Genomic DNA, 19391 nt, shown 5'->3' with positions numbered 1-19391 from the left:
CACTACATGAACAATGACCCAAATATTTACCCAAAACATCAGTTAGATAACAAGGTACAGCTGACTCATGGCTAATCCCATCTAGATAAGGTTATCATTAACCACTTTACGTCCAGCCGCCGCAGATGTACTGCGGCAGGCTGGCTCTCCCAGGCAAAGCCCCGTACGTGTACGGCGCTCACCTAGGAGGAGCTAGGGGGCGATCCCGCGCCGCGAGTTTCAGGCGGCTCCGATGGCCACCTGACAACGGCGATCTCTCCCCACTGACAGAGAAGGACAGATGGCTGATGTAAACAAAGCCGCCCATCCTTCTCCCTGACTTGATCACAGAGACCAAGCGATCCTGCTATATAGGATCGTATGTCTCTATGGTCATCTCACAAGTCCAACCCCCCCACAGTTAGAATCACTCCCCTAGGCTTACATTTAAACCCTTGATCACCCATAGTATTAACCCCTTCCCTGCCAATGGCATTATTACAGTAACAGTGCATATTTATAGCACTGATTACTGTAGTAATGTCACTGGTACCCCCAAAAATGTCAGTTAGGGGTCTGATCTGTCCGCCGCAATGTCGCACTCCCGCAAAAAATCGCAAATTGCCGCCATTACTAGTAAAAAAAAAAAACAATAAAAATGACATAAATCTTTCCTGTAGTTAGTAAATGCAATAACTTTTATGCAAACCAATCAAAATACGCTTATTGCAATTTTTTTTACCAAAAATGTGTATCAGAAAATAAATTGGCCTAAAATGTTAAAAAAATTTTGATTTTTACATATTTTTTTGGGGAATGTATATAGCACAATGTGAAAAAAATTGTGTTTTTTTTCAAAATTGTCGCTCTTTTTTTGTTTATAGCGCAAAAAATAAAAATCGCACAGGTGATCAAATACCACCAAAAGAAAGCTCTATTTGTAGGAAAAAAAGGGCATCAATTTTGTTTGGGTATAGCATCGCATGACCGCGCAATTGTCCGTTCAAATCACGCAGTGCCGAATCGCAAAATAGGGCCTGGTCATTAAGTAGAAAAATCTTCTGGTCTTAAAGTGGTTAACATGCTAATTAACTCAACGCACTTAAACTATGAAAGACCAGACTGCAGGCACCAAGGCTAAAACAAAATACACAATTACACATTATCCTAAGTATAAACACAGAACACCTTATTATTCAGAAAGAAATTCAAAAAAGGCCAAAAATTGGCCCACCTAGTCAGCAGACCCCAATTTTTTACCTTTTTTGAATTTCTTTCTCTCTTTTCTTGTGATATTGTGTTAATAAGCTATATTCAACAACCCTTTACAATTGGAAGCTTGTTTGGTATATATTTTGAATATATTTTTGTATATGTATAACTTTTATTTGTATGTGCCGCTATATCTTCTTTTCCCTGTCTATTTATTTTTACCTGTATTTTTGCCTATATATGTTAAGCTACGTGACATAGTTATATGCCGTATGTTGACTCATTGATTGTAAACCTACACACATGCACTGTCATTTGATGTGGATATTGGTTGTTTCTATGGTCATTTCTTTCCCCGGCGGACATGTGACGTGCTGGGCGGGGTTTGTTCCCCGCTAATGCTGGCCGCCTCGGTTCCCGAGCGGCGAATAGCACATCTGACCCAGAAGTTCCCAGCTGTGTGGTCAGCACAGTAGGGGTTCTGGGTTGGGCATATATAAGCAGGTGCCTTGCCTGCTTGCCACAGACACATCCCTTGGAGGAACGTGATGCATACAGAGTGGTGTTATAAAGTTCTGATCTTTATTGGGGGCTTTTGCCTTTTGGAATTTTGATATATCCTTAACTCTATGGCGTTGCCTATAGTTATTTGGGCCAATGTTATCACATACTGTTACCCATACCTATATTACAGATGGAATAACTTGCCCTGACCTGGGAATAATTTCCATATGCCTATTTACCTGTGGACATATAATATGGATCTGTAGGACGGCTTTTCAGCTGTGTCCCCCCTTTTTTGGGTTTCTCATATCTCTGTATCTGGTATCATCCATGCTCCTCCATTTTGCAGTGTCTGGGACTGTTTAAAGCGGAGTTCCGGCCTCAAAATCCACTTTGGGCCATCCGCTTGCTCAGTGTCACCTAAAAAAGAAATGGATAGTCCAGATTTTTTTTTAAAATGAATTACCTTGATATTGAAGAAAATATACTCACCTTTCTTCCACTTCCTCCCTCTGTGGCCGCGACCCGCGCCATCACTTCCTGCTTGCATTGATTCCTGGAAGCTGAACGTCATTGCTCCCAGGAATCAATGCGCCTGCACAGGCCCCGCTCGTCAGTTCCGGGGCAGGCGCGTCATTCCCTGCTAAACAGCTTCTGGGTATGCCCAGAAGCTGTGCAGGGATGACGTGCCTGCCCCGGAACTGACGAGCGGGGCCGGTGCAGGGCATTGTGGGACCGAAGAGGACGCAGAAGAGGACACACTGGCTTCAGCTGCCCACACCTGAGATGGCAGCGCTGGAGAAAAAATTTTCAAGGTAAGTATTTCTTCTAAAAGGTAAGTACGACCCGGGACATTTAAGAGGCTATTCATTGTAGAATGCTCTAGCCCTGACTGTCCCGGGGGTATTTTTAGTGAAAAATAGTTTCCGAGGCCGGAACTCCGCTTTAAGGTTGGCTAATAATCCAAAATATTCTTATGGCTACACAGATGCATATTTGATGCCTGTAAAGTCATTTATTTTCATTACTCTATTTTTTTAGGCCTTAAATATTTTCTACCTTCCTCCATGCCCGCCTGGGGGGGGGGGGGGGTGGTTTTGTGCCTTGAGACATCCATAGTGGTTATCCACTAAACTCAACATTGCATGTGTTGCTGGTAAGAGTCAATACCATTATTATGATAATATGTGTAATGTAAGACTGTAATATGTTTTATGCTCTTATGATACAATCTACTTAACCATGATTTTGTGTCTTCTAGAGTAACTGTTATATATATCCTCCTGAGGAAGCAGGTTTGTCCTGTGAAACATGTAGAGGAATATCAGTACTCAACTCTGGTGAAATATTATCATCTTGATTTCACCTAAAGAATGTTACACATCAGTATGGTTGGGAATCCCCTCTCTTTTTTCAGGGGTCATTTTAAATCTGTGTAGTACTATATTGGCACTTTTCCACTGCAAGTACCGGCTCGGCTCCACTCGGCACTGCTTGACCCAGCTCGGCTCAGTTTGCTTTTCCACTGCGTGGTACGAGTTGGAATCTTTAGCACTGTATAGGCTCTACTCGGCTTGGTTTGCTTTTCCACTGTTGTAGTACTTAGTAGTAAGTGGGTGGGATTACAACGATTCTCTGACCAATCAGTGGCTAGTAGTGACAAACAATCAATGCTGCATGAAAAGGATTGTGCGATATGGTATCGGTACGACCTGCTTGGAACCCTAGCCGAGGTGGTACTGTTTAACCGACGCCGTACCATGTAGTGGAAAAGCGTTGCTGTACCAAACCGTACCGAACAGTTCTGACCCGTACCATGCAGTGGAAAAGCGCCAAACCGAGCTAAACCGATCCGTACCATGCAGTGGAAAAGCGCCATTAGTGTGCTGTGTTAACCTATACAGATGGACAATTTGCTCTAATGTCCTCTCTTCATTTTAAGTATTGGTTTGATAGTAAAAAAAAATTTACTTTTTACAGACATGTTTACTTGTTCTTTATAAATGATTGGTATTTTCTGGCTTTCCTTCCTCCCCCTTTCTTCTTAAGCAAGATCTTATTTTGATGTTTTTAGATCAATATGAGTTTATTGATTTCTTCTGCATAAGGTACAGGGAAATACATTACAGTACAGAGCTTCAACACTTTTGCTGTTTTTAATATAACAAACAGTAGGCAACCTAAAACCAACCATTGAGACTTTGGCCATATTGCAGCATTGTAGCCTGCTATAACCATAGTTATCCCTCTGCTGAGGTCATGTTCAGTTGTCCACACAATCTGCACTACAAAAATCATTCAATACAAACTTTTACTGTAGGAAGGCTTAAACGCTGTGATAGAATTAATACATATTGTAGCCCTTAAAGGACTAAAAAGAAGCCTATTAGCCCAGGAAAATTACAGGCCGGTGTCTGTACTACAGTACTACAGACGCATAAAAATATATTTTATTATCAATCAAAATAATATTAATAATAAGTCATACAAAGGCATTTTGCTTTCCAAATAAAAAACACTGTTTTAAAGCCTAGCATTTATTTGGCACCTATAGATAAAAATTAAGACTTTATTTTTGTAAGAATCATTCTTTTCAAACTTCCTTTGACCTCCTTGTTCCTTATGCTATAAATCATGGGGTTCACCATTGGAGTCACTACTGTATAAAGGATTGACACGGCCCTGTCTTTCTTTGGTGAATAGCTGTTTCGAGGTCGCATGTAGATGAAGGAAATTGCTCCGTAGTATAGACAAACTACAGCAAGGTGGGAGGCGCAGGTAGAGAAAGCTTTGTGTCTTCCTTCAGTGGACCGGATCTTCAGGACGGTGGAAATAATTTGGACATAAGACATAAGAGTCAAAGCAAAAGCACAAATGGCAACAAGTCCCCCAGAAACATATACAGCTATTTCGTTCATTAAAGTATCTTTGCAAGACAACCGCAAAAGAGGGGGCATTTCACAAAAGTAGTGGTCAACATGATTTGACCGACAGTATGGCAGCTGGAAAGTGAAGAAAGCATGAGAGATGGAGTTCAGAAAGTTAGCGCACCATGTGCCAACTGCCAATTGAATACAGATATGCTTGCTCATGATAGTGTTGTACCGTAAGGGATTGCAGATGGCCACGTACCTATCAAAAGCCATGATGGACAAAATTACACATTCAGTTCCTCCTAAAGCCAAGTGGAAATACATTTGAGTTGCACAGCCTAGAAAAGAAATACTCTTGTCTTTGGCTAAGGTAATAATTAAGAGTTTTGGCACAATGGCAGAAGAAAAGCAGAGGTCAATGAATGAAAGATTACTAAGGAAAAAGTACATAGCGGTATGAAGTCTGCTGTCAACTCTGACCACTATGATGATAAGGGCATTACCTACAACTGTGGCTATGTACATTATTAAAAATATAACAAAATATACACTCTGTAGATAACTATTTGTGGACAATCCAATGAGGATAAACTGAAATGGAGAAGTCAAATTCATGTAATCCATAATACTCAAATACGTAATAATATAGACCTGTATTAAAAAAAGAATGCACAATGATATCTCAGAAAACCTGGGATCTGCCAGCATGTTGTAGGAAGGTGAATAGGGGTGGCAACTTCTGTACTTGAGATTGGATGGTATTGCTTTTTAAGGTCAGCTGCGCTATAATAACTTCTCCTTTTCGTTCTAGTGTAAACAGAGCGGTAACATGACCACGGCTTACTGTAGCACTACAGGGAGCTTAACATAGGACTCCTCTGAAATGGGCTACAAACACCATCTTGGTAGAGCCTGTGACTAGTTTTGACACAAAATTCTCTCACAATTTCAGTAGCTATCTTGGGAAGAGAGGAGGATCTTGGAGGCCAGATAGCTTTAGCCACTTCTGTACTTGAGAAGGGATGGTATTGTTTTGCAAGGTCAGCTGCGCTATGATCACTTTTCCTTTTCCCTCTTGTGTAAACAGAGCAGTAACATGAAGATATATATAGAACACTCACCTAAGCTCTACCACCATATAAATGATGTGAAGACAGAGTTCGGGTGCTCACGCCAACCAGTCCACTGTAGATAAATCCAAAAAAAGCCGTAAACTTGGTGCTTCTTCTTAAAAAATCCTTTATTGATGCACAACAGCAAAACGAATGTCCATAGATGCTAACGCGTTTCGGCATCAGCCTTCCTCATAGCATGCTATGAGGAGGGCTGAGGCAGAAACGCGTTAGCATATATGGACATTGTATTTGCTGCTGTGCATCAATAAAGGATCTTTTGAGAAGAAGCACAGAGTTGCTGGCTTTTTGTTGAATTTATCTAGAGCAGTAACATGACCGCTGCTTTTTTTGATGAAAAGAGGATTTTTACAGAGCGTGGGGAAAAGCAGCACAGTAATAAACATATAGAAAAAAGAACAAGCATGGTACATAGTTTGTGAGGTTGAAAAAAGACATCAGTCCATCCAGTTCAACCTATGATGTGTGTGTTTGTTGTTAACAGTACATTGTATACCGCTTTATGTTGTGGTCTTTAAGGTGCCCATCTAATAGTTTTTTGAAACTATTGATTCTCCCTGCTGATAGGACTGTTTGCGGAAGAGAATTCCACATCCTTACTGCTCTTACAGTGAAGAACCCCCCTACGTACTTTAAGGTTAAACCGCCTTTCCTCTAGTTTTAGTGAGTGGCCACGTGTCTTATTGTATTCCCTTTCTCTGAATAGTTTGTTCCTTATGCTAGGGTCGCCAGTACAGTATTTGTACATTGATATCATATCCCCCCCTCAATCGTCTCTTATCCAGAGAGAATAAGTTCAGTGTTTGTAGTCTTTCCTCATAGCGGATGTCCTCCATTCCCCTAATTTTTTTTGTTGCCCTTCTCTGGACTCTCTCCAGTTCTAGCACATCCTTCCTGAGGACCGGTGCCCAGAACTGGACAGCATACTCCAGATGTGGCCGGACCAGAGTCTTGTAGAGAGGGAAAATCCCCTTTTTTATACATCCCAGTATTCCGTTGGCTTTGCTTGCAGCGGCTTGGCATTGCATGCCATTGCCAAACCTGTTGTCTACCAGTACCCTCAGGTCCTTTTCCATCCTAGACCCAGAGGTCCCCCCCCCCCCTAGTGAGTAGCTTCATTTCTGGTTTCTGGCCCCCAAGTGCATTACTTTACATTTTTCAACATTAAACCTCATCTGCCATGTAGTTGCCCACCCCATTATTTTGTTCAGGTCCGCTTGTAAGGTTTCCACATCCTGCATAGAAGATATTGGCATGCTTAGTTTGGTATCATCCGCAAATACTGAGATTGTTCTAGATATCGCCTCCTCTAGATCATTTATGAATATATTAAACAGGATTGGCCCCAGGACAGAACCTTGGGGGACCCCACTTTCCACACCCGCCCAATCCGAGTACTCCCCATTAATCACCACCCTTTGCACTCTCCCCTGGAGCCAGTTCTCTATCCAGGTACTCACCCTATGGTCCATACCTACCTTCCTTAGTTTGTACAGTAAGCGTTTGTGGGGAATGGTGTCAAAGGCCTTTGCAAATTCCAGATACACCACATCCACAGGCTTACCTTTATCTAGGTGGCAGCTCACTTCATCATAGAAGGTTAATAGATTGGTTTGGCAAGAACGATTTTTCATGAATCCATGCTGATTAATACTAATAATACCATTTTCATTACTAAAGTCTTGTATGTGGTCCCTTAACATCCCCTCCAAAATCTTGCAGACTACTGATGTTAGGCTGACCGGCCTATAGTTACCTGGGATATATCTCTGCCCTTTTTTAAATATTGGTACCACGTTGGCTTTTTTCCAATCAGCTGGCACCATACCCGTCTGTAAACTATCCTTAAAGATCAAAAATATTGGTCTGGCAATCACCTGGCTGAGCTCTTTAAAAACCCTCGGGTGCAAGCCATCCGGTCCCGGTGATTTATTTATGTTAAGTTTCTCTAGTTTAGTTCTAAGTCTATCTTCTGTTAGCCATGGCGGTACTTCCTGAGATGTATTATTTAGTTTGGCCTTACAAGCTGGGTTAGTGTAGCCCCCAATTCTTTTGTAAATACTGAAGAGAAGAAATTATTTAACACTTTCACCTTCTCTCTGTCCTCTGTGGCCAAATCTCCTTTGTCGTCTTTTATGGGGCCAATGTGTTCTGGCCTCGCTTTCTTACTATTTATATACTTAAAGAATTTATTGGGGTTCTTTTTACTCTCTTCCGCTATATGTCTCTCGTGTTCTATTTTAGCCGCCCTGATTTCGACTTTACATTTCTTATTACACTCTTTGTAATGCTTGAATGCTGCCAATGACCCCTCAGTCTTGTATTTTTTGAAGGCCTTTTCTTTAGTATTAATATGCATTTTTATGTTGGAGTTTAGCCACCCAGGGTTTAGTTTTGCTCTTTTAAATGTATTTCCCTTTGGAATGCAATGGCCAATCCCTTTGTTTAGTATGCTCTTGAAGCACTCTCATTTTTCCTCTGTGTTCTTTGTTCCCAGGGTTCTATCCCATATGAAATTTTCTGGCAGAGAGCGCTGTTTTAGGAAATTGGCTCTTTTGAAATTCAGTGTTCTTATATTACCCTTATGTTTCCTATTACTATGGTTAATACTGAAACTAATTGACCTATGGTCACTGTTTCCTAAGTTGCCTCGTATTTCTATATCCGTGAGCAGGTCTGTATTGTTGGTAATCAGTAGGTCAAATAATTGTTTCTTGTCGGTGCATTCACCATCTGACCCATGAAATTGTCCTGCAAAACATTTAGGAAATGCCGAGCCATGGCTGAATGCACGGTTCCTTCTGCCCAGTCTATATCTGGATAATTAAAGTCCCCGATTATAATGACATTTCCCATCCTTGCTGCCAATCCTATCTGTAAAAGGAGGTCCGCCTCCCCCTCCTCCATCTGGTTGGGGGGCCTATAGCATACGCCCAATATTACCTTCCCCACCGTGCCTTCCCTTTGAAGCTCTACCCATAGGGATTCTACCTCGTCCATAGCTCCATTATTAATATCATCCCTCATATTTACCTGTACACTGTTTTTAATATACAGACATACCCCTCCCCCCTTTTTACTTTCTCTATCTCTGCGATAAAGGGAATACCCCTGAATGGTCGCCATCCAGTCATGAGAGCTGTCAAACCAAGTCTCTGTTATCCCCACAAAATCTAAGTCCTCCTCAAACATCAGCAGCTCCAGCTCTCCCATCTTGTTGGCCAGGCTTCTGGCACTGGTATACAAACCTTGTAATTTTGACCGGTTACATATATCCTCATTTGATGTTTTTAGGCTGCTCTTGTGATTTTTCCCCATACCCACCTTTGGTTTAGGAGCTCTGAACACCCTACCGCTAATGTCCCCATTTGTGCCCTCTGAATCTTGCTCTCCACTGGCTAATTCTACATCTGTACCCTCCCCCCCATCACCTAGTTTAAAAGCCCCTCTAACTTTATGGCCATCTTCTCACCCAGTATGGCTGCGGTACGTAGCAATGAATATCAATAAGTGCAGATAGCAACCATTATCAATAAGGGCAGATAGTAAATGTAAACCTCCAAGTCCATTGGAACCAGGCTGCATCATCGATTAACAAACATCATCTCGGTATAACATGAGGCAACTGAATCAAAGAAAACAAATAACAACAATGGTAGAGATACCGCTGTAGCAGGTACCACACTAAGAGATGTAATCCAGTACTCAAGGCAGTGGTATATATCTAGGCACTTTGGTGGGAAGAGCTCAAAAGCAACAGATAGGTACAAAGAAGGGACTGCACTTTGTAGCCGGTGGTATACCAGTAGAGGGGTATAGAAGAGGTTAAGGCAGGATATTGCAGGAGAGGGTAGAGAAAAGGAATCTGAGGGGGTAAAGAGAGGAGAGGAAATCGGGTAGGGCAGCACATCCCACTACGGCCCATCAGCACCCGGCAGCACAGGCGTTCCAAACCAGGATTTGAAGGCATCTGAACACCTAAACATGTCCCAGGACGACCATGTAGCAGTGAACCGTTCCTCCCTCCCGCGCCAGCAAATTTTCCATGTCCCTAAGTCACTCAAGCTTAGAGAGTGTGTGCATGGTTTTCCAGTGTCTGGGGATCACCGTCCTAACAGCCGCCAAGAAGAACCGCAGAACATCTCTCTTGATCAACTGGAAGGAGCCGGGCAGCAGAGACAACAGGGCTAATTCTGGTGTAGCAGAGACCGTGGTCGTCTGAAGCCTGCAGTACAGAGCAATAATGTTGGTCCAAAATTTGTGTATTTGTGGACATTCCCACCAGATATACAAAAGCGTTCCCCTAGACGACGCGCATCTCCAACAGCTGTCCAACTGGAGAGGATCAATATATTTAGCCGAGGAAGGGCACCCGTACCATCTGCTCAGAAGCTTGAACCCCTTCTCTTGAACTTGTGTAGTAGGGGACAGCGAGTGGGTCAGAGCAAAGCATTTGCACCAGTCATTAGGTGAGAGGACTTGCCCCAAGTCCCTATCCCAGACCGCAGTATATGTCCGCAGATCAGGGGGGAGGGTATTCAGGAGTAGGGAATACAATAGGAACACCGTGTGTGTGTGTGGGGGGGTCATCTTGGAGTAGGATAGCATCAAAATCCAAAGGGTCCCCCAGACATCAGTCAGCGAGGACAGGGTACGTATAAAGGATAGTGTCGGGGGGCGCTGTGGCCAGCCAGCAAGTTCCCGCTGCTTACTTTAGCACCACAGGGAGCTAAACATAGAACTGCTCGGAAATGGGCTTCAAACAGCATCTTTGGAGAACCTGTGTCTAGTTTTGACACAAAGTTCTCTTACAATTTTAGTAGCCATCTTGGGATCTATGAATGATATAGATAACTTTTTACTCTATCATTATAGGGGCCCTGCAGTGAAAATCTTTTAGGTTAAACCCGAATCCAGTTTTGTGAGGGATATTTGGGTCTCGGGTGCTGCCTCACCCTTAGTCAGAAGGGTGAAGAATCCTGGAGGACAGATCGTTTTGGAACTTGAGCAAACTATGATGCTAGGAAGACTGCTCAGTGTAAAGAGTGGAAATCTGTGGCTGGGTTTGTTTGTGCTGTTTAGCCCTTAAGAGCACTTGTTAGTAGTACATAGTTGAGCACAATGCTTGATGAACTAGTCTAGTCTAGTCGAGTGCTAAAAGCTGGCCATACACGAATGGAAATTCGGCTGGTTCAATTTGGAGCTGCCAACCGTCGATCCCTCTCTGTTCAACAGAAGCCAGTTGTTGGACCAGCTTCTGTTGAACTCTCCTACTGGAAAACAGCATTCGGTCAGCACATGCAGCCAATGGGCTGCAGTGCTGATCAGGGTATTCTGCTGGTGGGGGAGTCCCCCTGTCAGAATACAAAGACTAAGCAGGGAGGATTCCCCCATCCACCTCAGTATATGCTGGCTGAACAAAAAAAAAAGAGTAATGTATGACCACCTTAAGGCAAGCAACCTCTGGTAATTGCAATTTTTGTGTAAGAAATAAAGATCTGTGTTCCGAACCTGCTGGACTGTTCTGTTCAAATTACCTGCCACAAAGACTGTATACATCTGTTTATTAGATAAAGACTTGTTTCCAGAAAAGGTTTTCAACATCCCCATTGCTGTTAAATCCTACTATAATGTTATGTGAAAATTTGAAGTAAAAATTTGAATATCCTAGATCTCAAAGTCAGCAATTTCAAGTAGATACAGCCTATATGGGATTGTTGTACAGATAGAAGTTAGGCAACCGCACTCCAACTTGAGCGTTTAAGATTAATAAAATCAGTTTATTGAAGATTCAAAAAATCCATAGTGACAAGAATCAGAGACAGGGGGCAAACACAGTCGACGCGTTTCACGAAATCATATTCGCTTAGTCATAACCAAATATGGGATTGTTAACACTGCTCTGAATTCAGAAGCAGTGCAGCATCATTGCCACACCATTGTAGGAAAATGTATTAGGTAGACTTCACTAGCAGGATCAGCAGGTATTTGTGAAACTTAGCAGGGGGGTAAGAGAAAGCTATGAATGCAGAAACACTTATAAATATGTACTGCAACACATTGTTGTATTTTCTTTTTCTTTTAATGAGAACCCAAATTAGCCCTTTTTGTAATGTCTTATTGCTTTTGCTGAGTTTAGAATTTTGGAAAAAAAGACCAATTACAGCAACATGTGAATGAGGATTTTGGAAAATTTTGATTACAAACAGAACACAGTAGCTGTGGCTTCTTGAAATGTAAATTTGATATTTCTGTCAGTTAAATTGTGCCCTTTAGTTTAATATAGCTTACATACAGTAATTACTATAAAGTCTTACTTTAAAATGACTGATTTAACTAATATAAAAAATAAATCTGATGTAATGTCGTCTAAACGTTAGAGTCATCTCTGCTACCCCCCCCCCCCCTCTCTTTCTCTCCTTCCCCTGACCTGCTCAGGTGCTATTTGGTGGCTTGGCCGGTCCAAATGGCTCGCACCTCTCCTGTCCTTCCCCCAAGGCCCACCATTGGGTCTCCCCCCTACGCCGACAGCTATCCCTCCCCGTTCCTGGGCTTCCTTTGCCCGGTGGACGGGCGTACCCATCAACACCACCTTGCTCCCTTTAGGCTAGTGTTCCCACCTTAGTGATCCCCCGTACTTCTACAAGCCTTCACACTCCCCCTGCCCCTGGGATCCCACCTCATCTCAACTCCTCAGACCAAGGGGGTTTTCCCTTCCCAAAGGTTCCTTTTTGTATCCATTTTACCCACTCGAACACTGGCCTTTCTGAATAGTTGCTTACTATGTTTTCCCACTACTCTGAGACTGGTTGCTTTTGATCCGGTGTAGGCTGGGATAGTTGTCAAATGTTATGTTGATGTAATTGCATTGTTTATCCATTTATGGCTGCATTTCCATTTGCATTTCATGTTTTCTGTTACTGCTCCTTTTATTACCAATAAAATGTTTTTAAAAAAAAAAAGTTAGAGTCCGAAAAAGATTCACTTTTTTACAGTTTATACGTAATATGTAAGTAATGCATATATAAATAAAAATAAAGAGCTGACTTAAAAAGGGACCAAATAAATATATTACATCTAAACTTACCATAAGCCTATATGGCACTGTAGATAACAATATGAATTCTATTAGAAATTGTTCTAAAGAAGATATTTTTAAATTAACAGTTTAATAAAGGAGTGTATTAATATCTACATTGTGGCTTTTAGTGTGTTGTGTTGCTGGATCCATTGAATTATCTCTTATAGTTAGGTGATTTTCTGAGGGTGACTCCTTCTGGATGGAACAAACTGAGACACTGATGTGTATGGCCTTAAGTAAAATTCTACATTACTACTGTGGCTAGTCCCAGAAGAAGACAGCTAAAATAAAATAGTAAAATGGTCCCTACACAATTATTGGGTTTTAGACTAGAGAGACTATCCCTCTAAAGATCCACAATCAACTCCTAATTTTAAAATCTATGGAGCTTGTAACATTTTGAAAAACAAATAAGTGTGATGTAATTACAAGAGCTGATTCATGAAAGTCTGAAAACGGAAAGGTCAACATTTTAAACTACTAAAATAAAATGGATAAAAGAAAAAATAATAAATAACATTTTATTGACTAAAAATAATGAATAAATTATAAATCGTTATTATTTTGAAAAAAAGGAAAATATAAAATAGAGAAGGAAAGAGAAGACAGTGATACCCATCTTAGAAAATGCCACTGAAAGCATTGGGATTCCAAGATGGCATCATGGGGGAAGGCTGGTATTAAGATGCAAAACCTCAACAAAATGAATTACTGTACTTGTCCCTCCTATATATAACTTTTCCTATTGTTTCTTTAATGATACATGTTACAGTATATCCCCCCTCTCAGGTCTGTGTCTGATGCTAGCAAATAAGGTCAGCCAACTTTGTACAGTACTTTTGACCTACTTAAAAAAACAGTTCCAGGCACGGCATGCTTTTACATAATGACATTGATCTAGCTTGAACCAATGTAACTATGTATATAACATACCTGGCCAATACCCATAGAAGCTGGAAATCACTGAAGTAACAACCGCTACTTCAGTGATCTCCACTTACGTCCGGGTACCGTGCTGAATGGCCAAACCTGATGGCATTGTGAGCACAAAAGGTCAACTGGTCAATACGGGCACCATTGAGAGAATGCTTTGCATTTTCTGAATGAATGCAAACAGGGCTGTCTTTAACACAGGGCAAAAGGGGCAGCTGCCTTGGGCCCAGTCATTGTTATGGGGCCCAAGGCAGCTTTCACTTGAGCCCGCACTGCTCGCAAATAGTTGATAAGTGGATTTAGGAGGGCCCAAGAAAAAGTTTGCCCAGGATCCAATCAATATTAAAGACGGCCCTGAATGCAAAGCATTCTGTGATTGAATGTGTTTAAAGGCGTTGAGGTGATGTCACGCTCTCCACCTCATCCAATCAGAGAACATTCAGAAAATGTATACTCTGAATGGTGCCTGTGTCCAGCTGCAAACTTCCTGTAATGACAACGCATCAGGCTTGATGCTCAGCACCAGACCCAGGTGTAAGTGTAGCTCACTGAAATAGTGGTGTCTACTTCAGTGATTTCCAGCTTCCAGGGGTATAGGGTTAAGTATGGTGTATAAAGTACATAGTTACATTGGTGCAAGCTGTAACTTTGTAAAAATGTACCATTCTTGGAATTCCTCTTTAAAGCCCTAACCTGACTATTTATTTTTTAAATCAGCTCAAGGGATACTATTTACATTCAATGAGAAGTGTCCTTTGTTCTGGTGGCTGCTGTTTGATGGCTGCAGGAATAATGCATCCACTTGAACTGTCATAAGCACTCGTGATGAGTGCCAACTATGCCCATCCATTTTGCTCCCCTCCTCCATTCATAGAATCTGTAATATCGCTTCAAATAAAAAATTCAGCCAAGTGCTCACTCCGAAGGGGAAGACTGGCGTGCTGCTCTCCTCAGGCAGGGAACTCAAACATAGGTACATAAGAAAAAGAGAGAAAGGAGGTGCAAACACCTAGTGCATTACCCGTGGTTACTGTCAATAATTTTAATAAAATGCCAAATGCATACTCACAGACATGAAGATAATAAAAGCGTGTTACAAGAATCCACCATGCAGGGGCGTGGCTGCCAGCGCGGAAGATGGCTGCTTGTTGAGTCAACTCCGCACGGCCACCCAGGACAAACGCCGCTACTAGGGCCCACAAAGCTCCTATACACCCCGGACGCGATCCGTGACCTGCGGGAGACCATCCGCCATGGCCAGGCGCAAGAAGGATACCGGACAGTCCGGTAAAATGACGGGTTATCTCATCTCCCAAGCCTCCGGGCTCCGCCAAAATGGCGGCGGGACCACGAGCGGAGGGCAGCGCGGGAAGCCGAGCCCGACGCAGATCCCCAAGCTTCCACAGCTCCAGACTACCCCACCTCAGCGCCGCATGATTGCCAACCCGGATAGTGGACAATCTTCGGGTTCACCATCACCACCTTCTCCGTCATCCCGGAGCCCAGCGAAGCACAGACAGCGCAGGATCTCTCCTCCTCCAGCGCTGCACGACTCAGGTATGGAACTTACTTTTAACAATCAGGCCTCCGCGGCCTTCAGCCCCACTCATGGAGACTCCTTTGCAGCCTACCCTTCGGGGGGGAACCCTATCTCAGAATCCTCAATGAAGAACATGCTGTACTCCCTGCGAGCATCTATGCAGGCTGACATGCAGCAGCAAACCAAGCAGATCACTAAAGAAATCTCCTCTCTGGGCTCCAGGATAGACTTAGTGGAACGAACTGTTAATACCCATGCTGAATCCATCAATATGGTTATAGACAGGACGAACTCTCAATCCGAGGAAATCGCATGGCTGAAAAATAAGGTCGCCGATCTAGAAGATCGGAGTCGGCGCAACAATATAAAGCTGAGAGGTGTTCCAGAATCGGTACCCCCCACACAACTTCTGCAATATGCGACGGAGCTGTTTAAAACTCTGGTCCCCACTATCCCGGACTCAGAACTTGTAATAGACAGGATTCACCGTCTACCCAAACCCTCCTTCCTAACACATGATGTTCCCAGGGATGTTCTCATGAGGGTGCATTTTTTCCATGCTAAAGATCGCATCATGCTTGCCTCCAGACAGAACAATCAGCTACCGGATCCATATAGCGCTGTACAACTGTTGCCGGACTTGTCCAAGCACACACTGCAGGCTAGGCGCAACCTATCTACGATCACTAAGGCTCTGCGCAACCATCAGGTGCAACACAAGTGGCGATACCCTGCGACCCTTCTGGTCACCCATGAAGGCTCATCTGTGGCTATTAGATCCCTGGAAGAAGGGATCTCAGCGCTCCGTAGATGGAACATACTGCCGGCGGATCATGCTTTGCCGACCTTCTCTCCACCTTTACGCCCATTGGAAGCTGAATGGCAAGTAGCATCGCGCAAAAGATCCTCCAGGTCTCCGTCAGTGCACTCCAGCCCCAACGCACACTGAGGACCCACGTTTTTTGTCCTAGGCCACGGATAGTACCTCTATCTGGCCTCCTGTTATTTTTTTAGCGGATGGTTCCGCTCTCGGACTGCCGAGACAGTCCATTTCTTATGCTTTTTTTTTTCTTTTGCCCTCATACCTATCCCTCCTTCCCCTGCTACCTCCTCCTTGGACAGTAAGGATGATTCGCAACTGATGCATTTTTGTTCTGTTTTGTACGCCCAAAGGTCAGCTCTAAGGATCCCTATGTCTCCCCATGACCATTAAGGTGATATCCATCAACGCGAACGGTCTCAATCACCCCGCAAAAAGGCGCTCTCTGTGGAAGGAGGCTACCTCGCGGAAAGCTGACATATTAGCTGTACAGGAAACACACTTTCAGGTTGACAGTCAACCTCGCTGTACCCACAAGAACTTTCCACTGATCCTGTTTGCCTCCTGTAACGATAAGAAGCGGGGTGTGATGCTGGCGTTTAGAGACACTTTGGCGGTCACAATCCACAAGACTGTACTGGATCCTGACGGCAGATTCATCATCACCACCTGTGACATAAATGGCATGCCAATGACTCTGTGTGTGCTCTACGCACCAAACTCGCACCAACTTCGGTTCCTGAAGAGAGTTCTCCCGCAAGTATGTGATGTTAAATATGGTCATTTATTGTTGTGTGGGGACTTCAACACTGTCGTCGACCCTGGGTTGGACACCTCGGCGTCCCCCCGAGATCGACGGCAGTCCCTGGGGCCCCTTCTTCATAAAGAGAAGCTGTACGATGTTTGGCGATGCCAACATGCAGCGGAGAGGGACTATTCCTTTTTCTCTCCTAGACATAATTCCTATTCCAGGATAGATTTGTTCTGTGTAGACTTATTTTTGCTGAATAGGGCGACTTCCTCTGGGATCGCTGACATCACCTGGTCCGATCATGCGGTGGTGGAATTGACCATAGAGGAATCCGCCAAATTCTCCCCGACACGTATCTGGAGATGTGACTCCCGGGTCTTGCAGGACGACGGGTGTCGTAATAGACTCAACAAGGAGATCCATGAGTTCCTTGCCATTAACGAACCCTCTGTCTCCGACCCGTGGGTGCTGTGGGGTGCACTCAAGGCCTTCATCAGAGGGGTGTGCATCCAGCAGCAGTCGCGGCTTCGGAGGCAGAGGAGGGACAAGATATCATCCCTAACGACTGACATTCACAATCTGGAAGTGACCAACAAAGCACGACCGAATGATGCGGACTCGACGGCTTTGATTAAGCTGAGACAGGACCTTAGACTCCTACTCCTAGAACAGTCAGACAAACATCTCCAATACCTTAAACAACAACATTATTTCCAAGCTAACAAAGCGGGGAAATATATGGCCAATCAGGTTAAACACAAACAGGCTAAGTCGAGGATTGCACATCTGTTGCAACCCTCGACCAAATCGAAACTCACACACCCGCAGGCCATAGCCGACGAATTTGCCAACTTCTACGGCGCGCTGTATAACTTACAGATCGACCCCAGCGAACACCAACCGACAGCAGCGGATATTGATCAATTCCTCGCGGCCGTGTCCCTGCCATCTCTCACTACTGACCAACTGGAATCGTTGAATTCACCGATTCTACTGTCTGAAGTCCAAACCAGCATCTCCTCTTTGCCCAAGGGTAAATCACCAGGGCCGGATGGATTCTCAAATGAATTCTTCCAGCTCACGTCCCACCTCACGAGCCCCACTTTAGTTGCAGTGTTTAACAAGGCCATGGAGGTGTCTTCACTCCCGCCTGACATACTAGGGGCCCACATTGTCACGCTACCCAAACCAGGGAAAGAACCCAACACCCCTGCTAACTTTCGCCCCATCTCCTTGCTTAATTCCGATGCCAAAATATACGCCCGTATACTCGCCAAACGCTTGCAAGCTATATTGCCGTCCCTTATACATAAAGACCAGATGGGATTCACGGCTGGTAGACAGACGTCGGACGCGACTAGAAGGGTCCTAGGGATCATGCATCTAGCTCATACATCCAAAACCCCGTCGGTGCTACTCACTTTGGACGCCGAAAAGGCATTTGATAGGGTCCACTGGGGGTACATGCGAGCCACGTTGTTGAAGTTTGGCTTTCGGGGCCCAATACTGTCAGCTATTACAGCGCTGTACTCTTCCCCGACGGCTCGGGTATACACTGCTGGCACTCTGTCCAAACAATTCCATATATCGAATGGCACCCGCCAAGGATGTCCTCTCTCTCCGTCGATTTTTAACTTGGTCATTGAGCCCTTGGCGGAGACCATTCGATCTAATCCCTGTATAATGGGCTATTCCCTCCCTTCCTATCATCATAAGATAAACCTTTTTGCGGACGATATTATCTTAATGCTTACCCAACCACACACGTCCCTCCCAGCGGCTTACGATACACTTCAGGCATACAGTAAGGTATCGTACTACAAATTAAACGCAAGTCCACGGTCCTTAACATGGGGGTCTCCTCCACCTCCCAGGTATCCCTCGCGAGTAATATTCCTATTCCATGGTCTTCGGATAAAATACACTACTTGGGTATAGATCTCCCAGCAAACCCTGCCAAATTGCTCTCAACAAATATGTCCAGAATACAGGCAAAGATCAATGCCGACATATCTCGCATGCGCCCCCTGTGGTTCTCATGGAGCGGCAGGGTGGCGGCGTATAAAATGTTTATCTTGCCACAACTGCTGTATTTGTTCAGAGCTCTCCCTATCCATTTCCCTATGACGCACCTCCTCAAACTATCTAGGACCTTGACGACCTACGTGTGGGAGGGCAAGCACCCACGCTGTGCTTTCGCGACTCTGGTTCGGAAGAAACAATTTGGGGGGGCATCAATTCCGGACATACCGACGTACTATTGGGCCACTGTTTTGGCTCAGCTACGACATTGGCTAAACTCTGCCGAACACCCGATTTGGGTGGACCTGGAGAGAGACATTGCACCCATCTCGGACCTCAAAGCGCTGCTTTTGAGTGATAAATGGAAGGCTTGGGACCTTCGCTTACTGCCTCCTACTATGCAAGCTTCGCTGAGGGTGTGGCGTCGCTCTCCAGTCTCGCTCAATGGAAGAGACATTCTGTCCGAAACCTTATTACCGATTTCTATTCTCCGATTGCATATACCTGATCTCCCCACACGCTTACTGACTAGTTGGGGCCTTA

The 19391-nt window shown here is 44.1% G+C and overlaps 1 protein-coding gene across 1 annotated transcript; it reads right to left on the bottom strand.

Annotated features, from left to right (window-relative positions):
• Positions 1-4256: 4256 nt before the first annotated feature.
• On the bottom strand, positions 4257-5192 carry LOC309543373 (olfactory receptor 5V1-like; the record flags this gene model as incomplete). Its single annotated transcript, XM_082242845.1, has 1 exon — positions 4257-5192. One exon carries the CDS (start codon positions 5190-5192, stop codon positions 4257-4259), a length of 936 nt encoding a protein of 311 aa, XP_082098971.1.
• Between the last annotated feature and the right edge of the window lie 14199 nt (positions 5193-19391).

This window comes from Pelophylax lessonae (assembly GCF_965119305.1).
Source record: "Pelophylax lessonae genome assembly, chromosome: 13".
Taxonomy (NCBI): Eukaryota; Metazoa; Chordata; class Amphibia; order Anura; family Ranidae; genus Pelophylax; species Pelophylax lessonae.
Note: the sequence above shows the minus strand (reverse complement) of the source record. Positions and strands in the feature narration are given on the sequence as shown.